General features: G+C 38.9%; 1 protein-coding gene across 1 annotated transcript; it reads left to right on the forward strand.

The window, feature by feature from the left end:
- The first annotated feature begins 3960 nt into the window (after positions 1–3960).
- Positions 3961–12543, forward strand: LOC131666672 (tropomyosin-1). Its single transcript, XM_058939505.1, has 7 exons — positions 3961–4115; positions 7752–8039; positions 8337–8470; positions 8772–8960; positions 9037–9112; positions 9167–9299; positions 11640–12543. The coding sequence occupies exons 2-7, from the start codon at positions 7800–7802 to the stop codon at positions 11720–11722; spliced, it is 855 nt and encodes a 284-aa protein (XP_058795488.1). The 5' UTR covers positions 3961–4115; positions 7752–7799; the 3' UTR covers positions 11723–12543.
- Positions 12544–12805: the final 262 nt, after the last annotated feature.

Below are 12805 nucleotides of genomic sequence, written 5' to 3' on the forward strand. Positions count from 1 at the left end.
ACATATAATCCATAAACTAACACAATTACTTATATGACACCATCGACCTTGATAATCATATTTATTACACCCAACTAACAATTGTTGACAACAATTTGATACTAACAATACTAACATATCGGCAATTGCATTGCAGATGAGCTGATAAACGAGCGCAGTAAGTACAAAGCAATCGCTGAAGAAATGGACCAGACCTTTGCTGATCTAGTCAGCTACTAAATCCACTGGCTTTCAACGTGAAAAGCCTCCATCAATTATCCAACATGCAAAGATATAATAAGCGGGTAAAAGGATCGGGAATGAAAATGTCAGATGCACGCACTGTATACAGGCGATGAGGATGTCATTGGTCAGCAGTCCATTCTTTCGCCGAGAAAAACTCCGACCAGATTTTTAAACCACTGATAAAGCTACTTTTGTTACCGACTGAGCAAATGCGTTTGCAAAATCAATTGTTAGAAATAAATTTTTACACTCTAGCTTAATATTTAGTAAACAATCGCGCGACCACTTATCTCAAATGCTCGGTTTTCATTGGGATCTCTACGAAACTCAGTTGCTAAGTAGAACTTGTAAATTGCAAAGGCTTGATATTCAAATATTTTATGAAAAGTCGGCGATGAAAAATTTCTCACAGATATCGACTGAATCGAATTTTTAAAGAGAGTTTCGATATTAAATGTCAGTTTACATTTCGCAAAGGAAAATTTATTAGTAAAATATACGAGTAAAATAATGCTTGAACACGTTCCATTCAATCTTTAACGAATAATTTTAGCGTTAACAATCTTTAGAAATAATGGAGAAAAGCAATTATAAAATACAGAGAAAGCTATACAGTATTGTCAAAAATATTGTTTTATACTTGAACAGTACCTAAAAAAAGTCCCAAACATCTGTAATTGGTCATGTATTACGTTCATTCATATTTTAAAGCGCTGCTTATAAAGTAGATTTTAATTGCATACATAAAAACTAATATACACATATTGTTCTGTTAATGTATAAAAAATTGTTCAACACAAACATTCATCATAGCCTAAATATTTTTTTCAATTGCGTGCATTGTAATTTTGACTTTTTAAATAATCTTAGAAAGTATTGGAAAGTTCTTAGATTAGCTGGGAAGGCATATGAAAGATCTTTAGCACGATACATCTTTTGTACTTGAGAACGTGAAATAGGAATTATCACTTAAGAGTCACAACGAGATTGTAGAATTAAGAGGATTGCGAATTGAAATGTGGTACAAAATGCGCTTCTTAAGAAAAATTCTATGTACTCAAACACATATAATGAATATTTTATGTTTAAAACTATATTTAATATTGATAGTGGTCATGATATGATGAGACTCATATTAAAGCAGATTATTTATTTGAGGATTACCATTACCAATAAATTGAAAAGCAATTGAAGCTATATATTAATGCGAGTAGTTTATCTTCCATTTATTAGGTATAAGTTTTGTAATAATTAAAGTGCATATTTTTATATATTCTTACTTTGAATGCAATATTTATAAAATAACATAAGCTTAGTATTAGTTTATAATTGAAGTTTTAAAATGTGTTTGAAATAAATTTATAATTTTTAAATAAATTCATATAAACAAGGATATTTAAAAGTATAGGTCAACTTAAGAATTGCAAAAATATTTATCAACAATTGCATTGATAAAATTTGTTTTTTTTACATTCGAATTCGTAATGTTATATATATATATATATATATATATATATATAACGCAAATTTTTACTAAGAAGCGCATCACTGCCTTATCGCCAATCGTGATACCGTAGAAAATTGCCCATGAAAATCATTAAACAAAAATACCCAAATTTACTTTCTCCCAAGTTAAAAGCATCGGAACATGTGTTTGGCACAATTGTAAGGAAAGTTCGATCGTACGTAAAACTTTCGAGTATCTGAATCGCTTTTGTTAAAAAACGTAACTTAAATTTAATCAGATGTTGTCATGCTTTTAGCTTACTTGTTTCGTGAAAACAAACGTAAAATCCAAAGAATTTGCCTGAAAAAAAAATTTGCGTGAAAAAATGTATATGCAACGTCGAGACATGGTATTGTCACTAAAATGTGGCAATGCCAAAAATATCATGATGTATGCTAAAATTGTAGGTGAGCCTCGGTAATGCAAATGGAAACAAGTTTAACTGCCCAACATTGCACAATTAGGGAAATTTTTTTACGTTAAGTTTGTACAATTAATTTCTAAAATTATCGTGAGCATCACTTATCCTATTATCATGCAATAATGAAGCGTCAATCGAGCGAATTCTACGAGCTTTCAATATTGTCTGACTTTTCATGTGTTATAAAAATGCTTAGAAGATAACTTTGTACAACTACGACTTATGTGTCGCTTATTACCGCTGATTGCATTGAAATGTAAAATTCGTCACATAATAATTCGTTTTCCTACATTTACGTTTTATCACAGAAAAAATTGCAGCCTTATTATCTATTTCTCGATTCAAATGGAATTTTTTCCTGAGAATCAAACAAAAATTATATATGTTATAGATATTTATATTGAATTATCTATCTGTGAAAATATATTCACGCGAACGATAAAAAAAGTGCATTAAGAGAAATTAAGATTCCGCTGTAGAGAGTAAAAAATACTTAAAGATTATTTTTGTCCTTCCTGATTTTGCTTGAACGAACGAAAATGTGGTAAATAAAGCGTTTTGAAAGAGAACTATTTAAAAGCCTCCTATTCATTGCATTACCCTGCTAATCAAAATAGCTAATCATTAAAGATCAATAATTATTCTAAACTTCGAAAAATTATGTATAATGTTGTTAAACAGTTAAATTACTTTTTTAATATAACGATTAGAATCTAATGAACATTTTTGAAGCATATCTAATCTAGTAAACAGTATCATGTTGTTCGAGAGGTTATTTTGATTCTGTTGGCACAACGAAATTTTTTCTTTCGATATTAAATACTTTGTATATAACCGTACAGTCCGGTGTCGTTTAGTCGCAGTTTATTCTTAGGAATTGCCCCAATAACGTTACTGGGTCGTTCGACACGAAACCACGACAATATACTTTGTCTCCATTTTTTCTTAATTTGATTGATAGTCTTCAACGAGTATTTAATTGATACATTTCTTCCATAGTTTATGAAAAAAAATATTTAGGAGTTTGCTCAAACATAAAAAAAAAGAAAAACTATGACCGTGAAGAAAATGTGAAAAATCAAATAACAAATTGCATACAGTTTTATAAATGAATTTCAAAAGTTTAAAAGAAAATTATTCTACACGTTTCGCAGAAATGTGGTATACATGCATACAGTTGGCAAAAAATAATAGCACCAAAGTAATAAAAATAACTTCCTCAAACTAAGGATCATTCCATAATTTCCAATTTCAAAAGTTTCCAAATCTATTAAATGAAATACTTTTAATGTAACTCAACGAAATGTATAAAAAACCTTTTAGTCGCAATTATTAATCAGTAGTAACGTAATTTAAATATAATTTTTATCAAATTTATAGTAATTTACCACAACTTGAGAAATAAATTTATTGAAACATTGCATATGTCTGACCGAATTCGACTACTTCTACTTGATATGTTATTCTATATTTTTATAGTTCGTAATATCTATATTCATTTATATCAGTAAGTTACTATCTCTTTCGTTCTGAGTACCAAATACACATTGCAAGATTATTACGCAGAGCTTGCGAGGCGAAGTTACCGACCAATAGCAGCATCAAAAGCAAGCACGCAAAATAAACTGGTCAGGATCCATGCGATATGGTCAAATGGTGAAGCGATAAGAAGGAACCGAGGGAGGCGGAGAGTATGTGTGTGTGTGTGTGCGTGAAAACATGTGGAAATAAAGCAAGGCAAGCGCCCGCGTGGTAAAGGCAGCTGCGTGAGCGTTGGGCTAAAGAATCTCGGGGAATCGGCCTGCCCGTGAGAGAGATTTTCTCTCGGTTGTAGCGCTCGCCATTTTTGGATTCCCCACCCGCGGGCTAACTCCGGGGCAGGGCCACGAGTCAAGAAGTCGTCCCGGCGAGCTTCGCCAGCAGTGCGAGAGACACTCGACGCGCGTCGTTCCGAACGCTCGGGTAAGTAGGTTTTTTTTTTCTCGTTTTTTTTTCTGTATCTCTCTCTCTCTCTCTCTCTCTCTATCTATCTATCTCTATCTCTATCTATCTATCTCTATCTCTTCATCAACGATGCGTCGACTGCATCGCCGAAGCTTTTTGTAGCGAAAGTGCGCGTGACTTTTTTCAAACACGGATCACTGCTTTCCGTCTATTTTGTGTGAGAGTCTGTGAGATCTTGCAGCTTGTGCCATTTTTTCGTATTCTCTTCAAGATCAGACAAGACATGACCACCTCCGACGATCTAGCCTGGCTTGGACTTTTGTCTGCTGCTTCCGATTGCATTTGTTTTTGCTCTTGCAGAGCACGGCTGTAAGTACTAAAGCTCTTTAACACGCATCAACGCTAACGTTTTTGACTCTTAGTATCGGATGTAGATTTGAATAGTGATGATTTTTAACTTCTATCGGTATCGGACGATGAATTTCAGCAGCGTTATTACTTCGATTACAAGTGCTCAAGTGATACACGGTGTTTGTCGCAGTCTCTGCGCAATACGAACTCGAGCTGGATAGAGGCACACTGACTTGGACGCAAATAGCCCGCGTACTCATACAGTGTGTTATTCTGAAATTCGTCTATCTACCTAATCCAGTGTGTTTAGAGTCTTCTTCGCTCTCGTTTCACAAAAAAAAAAGAAAAAAAACAGTCGTGTCTTATTAACGTTTATCGGTCCCTTGCATTCATCTCCGAAGTATTGCGAAGAAAACTCTAACTTAACACTCGACTATTTATAATTAGCATAACGACCTCGCGGAGAAAATTGCTGGATTCATCTTAAAATACGCGCAACAAGTGGGTCGACACTTTCGAGCATGAAATATTTCCAGTGAGACGGTCGAAACCGCGACGAGTCGGAAAATACGAACGGAGCGTTTTTTTTTTCTTCAATTCTCTACGGTTGTCGTTCCTTTTCTCAATAGAAGCAGCTTCGCCAGAGCCGATCTCGTTAACGATCCGACAGACGCGCCGAAAATACAACCTGTAACGCAAAATTTTTCCTAAATATACACGCGTGACTCAATGCCGTTGAGAGCATTATGTATTTTCGCTAACGACGATCAAACGATGAAACCTTGGACGGCAAGCGAAAATAAAAGTGTCCCGCGAGAGAAGGAAAGAAGCAGAGAAAGAGCGCAACGCGAATCCAGGAAAGTCGTCGGCGCGTGAGCGAGAAAGAGAGAGAGAGAGAGAGAGAGAGAGAAGAATTAGGTCAGAGAGGCTGAGCAGATGAAACGCGCGCGAGGGAAAAGGCGAGGATCGTTGAAAAAGAGACAGCGCTAACCCCCCGCGAGTGGAATGCGCGCATTCTCGCCAAAATCTATTTTGAAACTCTCGCACGAGCCGCGCCGTGAGAAGTTGACCGGCTATAGGGGCGGAAGGGGGGCGGCAAGTGGAAATCAAACATGGCGGACAGAGCTTTTGCAAGGTCGCGCGAGTGCGAAACCCTTTGATCGGCACACAACTCGCGCAGGTAGAATTCGCAATGGCACGCCGATCGGCCTCCGAGGCACGCAAGACGCGTGCTTCCGGAGGAATTCGCTCCCTCCCTCTCTCTCCCTCTCTCTCTCTCTCTCTCTCGTTCACTCTTTCGCTCGCTGAGCTTGCAAGCACGCTCTCTGTGTACATTCAGAGGCGTTTCCGGATTGTTTCGCTAATTGCTTCGCTGTTGAGCGATTGCAACTTGATTGTTTCTACCTTCGCGCAAATTCAATTGAGCTTGTAAGGTGAGAATCATCGGAAAGATATTAATATCTTCTCTTTAACTTTTTTTTTAAATTCCGTAGCAATTACCGTCTTTCTCATGAAATTTGGTTGCCGTCGACAATTTGACAGTCCACTAAGTAAATTCGGTAGACGATAATTTTACGTTAAATTTCGTATCCTTAGTTTTAAGTATTTGTTTGAGTTTCGACTTGACAGAGCCCAACGATAAGTGTGTCATCGTAAAATAAACGAAAAGAAAATGAATCGTCGTGCTGTATTACAGACTTAGAACCCTCGAAACGCGAATGCGCGGAGGAAAGAAATATTGCTGAAAATTGACAAATTGTTGAGGATTCGCGTTCGCAAATATGGGTCGAGTCCGCTTCCCAAGCTTCCAAGTCAGCGGACAATGTGAAGTTCAACACAATCATCTGGAGCTGTCCGCGCCGTGAACTCAAAATCCGCCTATAGATTTCGCGAGCGAGAGTAGGACGCGAGAAGGTGAAGCGATCGGAGCTTTTGCAAAAGCCTTATCCTCTCCGGGAAGCTGTCTAAATATAACAGTCGGTCCTCTCCCTCTACCGTTCTCTCTCAAGATTTTCACGGCGCTCTCGCGGAGAAGATCGGGTGTCGGCCGACCAAGTAAAGCTCGCGCGCTTGCACTACTGGAGTAAGAAAGAGAGAGAGAGAGAGAGAGAGAGAGAGAGAGAGAGAGAAAACAGGCAGGTCCCTTTCGATGATGTGCGCGCCGCCTGTTCAACGATCTATTAATAAACTCCGGCTCTAATGCTATTTCCGTAGATATCCGCTCGGCAGCGCGCGATTGCGTACCATGCTCGCGTTACCGCCACCGCCGCCGCCGCCGCCACCGCCCGTGTTTTTCCCAGCGAAAAAATCTCGCTTTTTTTCCAACTCTCTTTCTCTTGCCTCCGTCGCCTCGGCTTCCGAGCGAGCTCGCGAACGGCTGCCGCCAATTTCGTCGACCGATTGATCGCTCCCGCGATTTATCGCGCGCGCTCCCTCGAACATTCGACGCGCTGCGCCTTCCAGTCACCTCGACCGACTGCGCAAATTTTTCATTTTGGCTGCTTCGATCGACGAGTGATCCCCAATTACGTTGATACTTTCAGCAAGTATGAATAAATAAAGGACGTATTTTTCTGAAAATTAATGTTAATGCAAATCGACATCATTCCTTAACTCTGTCTTTCTCGCTATTTCGGATATTGTTGATACAATGTAAATCGACTGCTCGCGCTATTTTCGTTGGCCTTCGTTCTTTCTGCTCGTCTCATCCGACGCACAATTGAGCTTCAGATGATTTTTTTTGGATTTATTTTCGTGATTTGCAAACGTATATTTTTATAATGGACGAGGTTCTTTTTTCTGATCAATCTTATATTTGATGAGTAGCCGTGCGTATCACCGTTTACAATACGAAAGTTGACAATCAATAATCAAAAACATCAGAGCTGTTGCTAAATATTCGCCTCGCGTTCGGTCCATTTTATTCGTGTAGGCTTGTTTATGATAAGTTTAAGAGTTTCCAACGTTGCCAAATTTTCCTAAAGATTTAATAAGCGACGACGCAATGTCATACGTAATCGAGCTTTTTTAGGAAAAACGTTATTTGTATATTTCTAAAAGACGTTTAAAATACTACTGAATATTTTTAATAAATACCGCTTTTATTTATCAGAGTTTGAAAAGAAAGCTAAATGATTGACCTACAGGTAGCCGGAGGCTCCCTAAATTTGTTTACGATAATGTTTGAAGTTAACAAAAATGCTTAGCACTTGTGTATTTCAAGTTATACTTCTCTTGCAATGAATTCGAAATGAAAAAGAATCGTCGACAAAAAGACTAATGACTTGGATTTTGTAACAGCAGTAGTTCAGTTTTTTTCACGAGTAAGCGAGACAAACAGAAGTCGCCAGCATGGACGCGATCAAGAAGAAGATGCAAGCGATGAAGCTTGAGAAGGACAATGCGCAGGACAAAGCCGACGTATGCGAAGGACAGGCCAAAGAGGCCAACATGCGCGCGGACAAAGTTCTCGAGGAAGTCCAGGATCTGAAGAAAAAGCTGTCGCAAGTTGAAAACGATCTCGTCACCAACAAGGCTAACCTCGAGCAGGCCAACAAGGACCTCGAGGAGAAGGAAAAATCCCTCACCAACGTAAGTCGGAGTGCGCGGTCAGACTCACGCTGTATACGAACAGCTGGACAATATAGTAAGAAAATAACGTCCAACGCGAATGGCAGTGTAAAAAAATCACGTGTTTCGTTTAACAGTCCACTCCCGAACACTTTTCCGATGCTTCCCCTTCGCGTAAGCTTTGAAATTTGTTGCTCTTGTCTTCGTTAAACGTTGACCTGCTTGTGTTTCCTGGACAACACAGTGTTCGCGTGCCATTGTCAATGAAGCAACGAAACAATGAAACAATGAAACTGAAGTTAACGACGCGCATTGCAGGCTGAATCCGAGGTGGCCGCTTTGAACAGAAAAGTGCAGCTGATCGAGGAGGACTTGGAGCGCTCGGAAGAGCGTCTCAACACCGCCACTGCCAAGCTGACGGAAGCCTCCCAAGCCGCCGACGAGTCTAGCCGGTAAACTTTTGCCAAGCCCTTTTGCCTGATATCGGGCCGGCGCTTTCGCTCGAGAGCGGCCCGAAACTTCATAGCTTTATTTAGAGCAAGTCCGCGCGCAAACGCTCGGACTTGAAACTTTCCTACGCTTTGTCGCATATGCGCGCTTTCCACTCCATTCAAAGTTTACGCTTAGCTACTGCGCGCCCTCGTTTCCGCCTGGCATCGGCTTTGTAATTTGGCTCGAGATTCCAGTACGACGACCAATCCTCTTTCTCGTCGATAAGTTCGCCGAATTTTGAGGGGATTTTTCTGTCCGCAGTATGTGCAAAGTATTGGAGAACCGCGCCCAACAGGACGAGGAGCGAATGGACCAGCTGACGAACCAGCTCAAGGAGGCTCGTCTCTTGGCCGAGGACGCCGACGGTAAATCCGACGAGGTCTCCCGCAAGCTGGCCTTCGTTGAAGACGAGCTTGAAGTTGCCGAGGATCGCGTCAAATCCGGAGAGGCGTAAGTTACTTCTTACTCCTTCGTGCCTTTCCCAGTTTGAACGATTTTCCATCAAGTCCAACACTTATCTGCTCAGCAAAATCATGGAGCTCGAGGAGGAACTCAAAGTCGTCGGCAACAGCTTGAAATCTTTGGAAGTCTCCGAAGAGAAGGTGAGCATTGCCAAGTAATGCATTAGAAACTTTGTCAATCGAGACATTTTTTAGGCCAATCAAAGAGTCGAAGAGTTCAAGAGGCAACTGAAGACCCTCACAGTCAAACTAAAGGAGGCCGAGGCTCGTGCCGAATTCGCCGAGAAGACCGTCAAGAAGCTCCAGAAGGAAGTCGACAGGCTCGAAGGTCAGTTTTTAGAAAAACTTAAGCGACACCTACGTTTCACCCCTTATTTTTTCATTTCTCATACATGTGCCGTTTTGTACTGTCATTAGAAATTTTCAAAATCGTACTTTGTTCAATTTCGAATACATTAATGCTTTTGTAGATTTGCAAATAGTTCCAACATTTTTTATGCAGCGTTTTGAAATTGGTACCGACAACTTATCTATGAAAGTATATTTTAAGATCGTGTTTCTGACCTTACTGTTGTAATTTTTATTGGTTTCACTCAAAGGCTAATTATGAAAATCCAGAAAAGTCGCAGAAATCGTGAATGTTTTTCTAGCACCCCGACTAATAACTTATTTTTACTTTATTAAAACAAGTCCAATCTAGAATTTTATTGATTATACACGTAACCACATCGTCCAAGGATACGTGTAACTAATGTAGTTATTTTGTTTTCACTTCGACGCCGAAAAAAATTTAGTACCAAATTGACGGCGTCGAGATAAAATAATTGGAATCGAATAGCCCCAGAAAAAAAAAAAAAAGAAACCAATTTCTCATTGCAGACGACTTGTTCCGCCAGAAGGAGAAGCACAAAGCAATTTGCGACGACCTGGACTCGACATTCGCCGAGCTCACGGGCTATTAAACATGAAACTCTAATTAACAAAGCCACATTTTTTCAAATCACAATACGACACCCCTTGACCCCTGATATAGCCAATTATATACATATATGTGTATTACTCAATGCGTCCCTATGCATATGTGAACATTATAACGAAGCCGTTTTTGCTGTTTCACTCGCGTTTATCCCTTTTGTTTTTTTCAACATACATTGCGCGGAAGGTTTTTCATTTCTAGGACCAATTGTGCAAGCAGCAAAATTGAACTCTATTTCAGAGCTCATTGCTGCAGCGGCTAATTTGTTCCAAGACATGAGTTTCTTTCCGAGCTGCTGTATTTATCTCTACCAACTTTTCCTTCAATTAAAATAATTAATTAGCTCAAATAAAAGTATTTTTGTAAAATTCTGACTGCCAAAAAAATTCTTTAACTAGATCTTGAGCAGTATACCCTTGCAATTTTACGCACAAACTTCACTATTATTTCAACTCTGCAATTAACCGTTCGTTCGAATATTTATACTTTACATGTAGCATTAGACTTTAACGCATATATCGTAACTGATTGCGGTTCAGCATAATTATCGCGCAGTGGAAAAGTGTTGTCACTGCCAGGAAGATCACACGCTTTTCTCCTTTCACAATAAAAATAAAAGAAAAAATATCTTAAGCAAAAATAATGAAAACTATTACGCACGAACGTTGACGTCGACGATGACGACGAGACAGAGCTAACGAAAAGCTCTCAAGCTCCCGCAGGTATTTCGGCCTTTCTTCTTCTTGTCTTTTCTTTCTCTACCTACTGTCTTATTTTCCTTGCAAACAGCAATTTTTTGTCCCCCTTGTGGTAGAGAGACGTGGTGGAGAATAATTGTCTCGTAGAAATTAGAGCATGTGTCATTTTTGGCGCACCCAGACCATCACCCCCCCCCCCCCACCCTCTTCTCTTTCTTACCATCCAAAACGTTTACCCTAGTTATTTTGTGTCTCAAAGCTCCTGGCCGCAAAAACGCGAGAGAGGTGACGAAACGTAAATAGACACCCTGAAAGCACTTCTAGAATATATTATATCTGAAAACTTCGTTTGATGAGATTATTTAAAATGTCTTTGATACGAACCAATAAGTTTAGAAGTGCTTTCAAGCGGACTTTTTACGCGTTTCCTCTGTGTGAACATTAAGCTGTTTTGGATTACGTAGAAGTTTTTTTTTTGTGTTAAACTTATTTGTAGACCAAATTCATGTAGTGGTTATGAATCACACAGTATTTCGTAAAATATGAAACGGCTATCCCGGGAAAAGTTGTTTTTGTATTAACGAAAATTATTGAAAACAGACAGTAATTAAAAGATACTCCAAATTAGCTAAATGGAGGACTAATTACGGTTCTAAAATATAAAAAATCTGAGTGTTTATTAACGAACAAGGGCATCGTTATTATATACCTTTTTCGTCTACACACAATCATTTGATGATACCAATTAGTTTTAAGTAGCTAAACATAAAACCGCTATGTGTTCTAGTTGGCTTGCCTAATAAATAATGTTAAATACGGCTATTCGATCGCGAATAATAAAGTTCAGTGGAAAATGAATTTATAGTGGTAGTATTGAGGCAGCTTTGGCGTAAAAAATTTTCATAGATGAATGAACAATCGATTTTGACAAAGTAAAAAAAAAATAGTATAAACAGAAGCGTGATAATAATTCGAATTGTTGTGTGTTTTACAGACGAGCTCGGTGTCAACAAGGACAGATACAAGTCTCTGGCCGACGAGATGGACTCCACCTTCGCCGAGTTGGCCGGTTATTAAACAGCATCCAAATAACCGATTGCCAGCGGAAATCCAATTGTCATCCGACCACGATAAAAACCGATTTTTTTTTTTGGCGGGCTGGAATACCGCGAAAGAAAACACGGATATACTTCAATATCGCATGTCAACAAAAAGAAAACTCAGAAAAAAACGAAACAATAAAACAATTATTATCATACGTATTATACTACTACCGTGTATATTCATCGATTATGGGCAAATGTTCCATTTTTATGTTCTTCTATATTCACGACGCAGCCATCGTCTCATTAAGGGTTTTTATACAAAAAAAACGCTCATACGGATATGAAAATTTTCAATGTAAATGTATACATGTAAACCAGTCAGACAATAAAAATGCACCACGATTTAACGCGTGAATTGGTCATTCGTTTGGTCAGTTTACCCTTCTTTTCTTCTCTCTCCCTCGCTCTTTATACATATAGATTGTAAATAAACTGGCCAAAAGCGATGGCTTAACCGTCATGTATAGTGGACAGTTTTTAAGACTAAGGCGACGTGTCGACTGGCCATTCAAGTTTTGCAACGACGCGCATTTGTTAAGTGATTTTTTTAAGGGGAAAGGCGAGTTAACTTTATGCTTATTCACGAGGAGCTCTTCCGTCTCGACGGACGAGTGCGCGTCATTCTCGACTTCAGTGGTCGTGTACGTTCAAAGTATCGATTGAATTGATAGCGTTACGTCTACTTATTGTTCGGTGATTTAGACGTTACTTGGATAACCATGTCATTGTATCTTATTTATGATCAAAGTTTGTCACTTTACGTTATGTTGTCCTATGGAGTTATTAAAATAAATGACTGTAACTGTTTTAATGATCACGTGTTCTTTGATTCTTTCTCGCAACATCCTATATCTATACTGAACATCTTTCTTCGCAAACTTGGACTGTATAATCACATTTTTGCCGTAAAACTTATCCAATTTATCATGCATTTCATGCGATGACGCACCGTTTCACGTTTCCTTTGCAATATTACTATTATTATATGCGCGCTTGAGCTTCAAAATTGAGCTTGATCCGCTGCTGGACATCCTCATCGGTGTGCTAATCCTCT

Source organism: Phymastichus coffea, unplaced genomic scaffold, assembly GCF_024137745.1.
Source record: "Phymastichus coffea isolate CEN01 unplaced genomic scaffold, Cenicafe_Pcof_1.1 PCOF00060, whole genome shotgun sequence".
Classification (NCBI taxonomy): domain Eukaryota; kingdom Metazoa; phylum Arthropoda; class Insecta; order Hymenoptera; family Eulophidae; genus Phymastichus; species Phymastichus coffea.

Coding starts and splice junctions, on each gene's coding strand:
- LOC131666672 (XM_058939505.1), top strand. CDS start 7,800: ATGGACGCGATCAAGAAGAAGATGCAAGCGATGAAGCTTGAGAAGGAC. Junction 8,471..8,771: donor GCCGCCGACGAGTCTAGCCG/GTAAACTTTTGC, acceptor TTCTGTCCGCAG/TATGTGCAAAGTATTGGAGA. Junction 9,300..11,639: donor GGAAGTCGACAGGCTCGAAG/GTCAGTTTTTAG, acceptor TGTGTTTTACAG/ACGAGCTCGGTGTCAACAAG.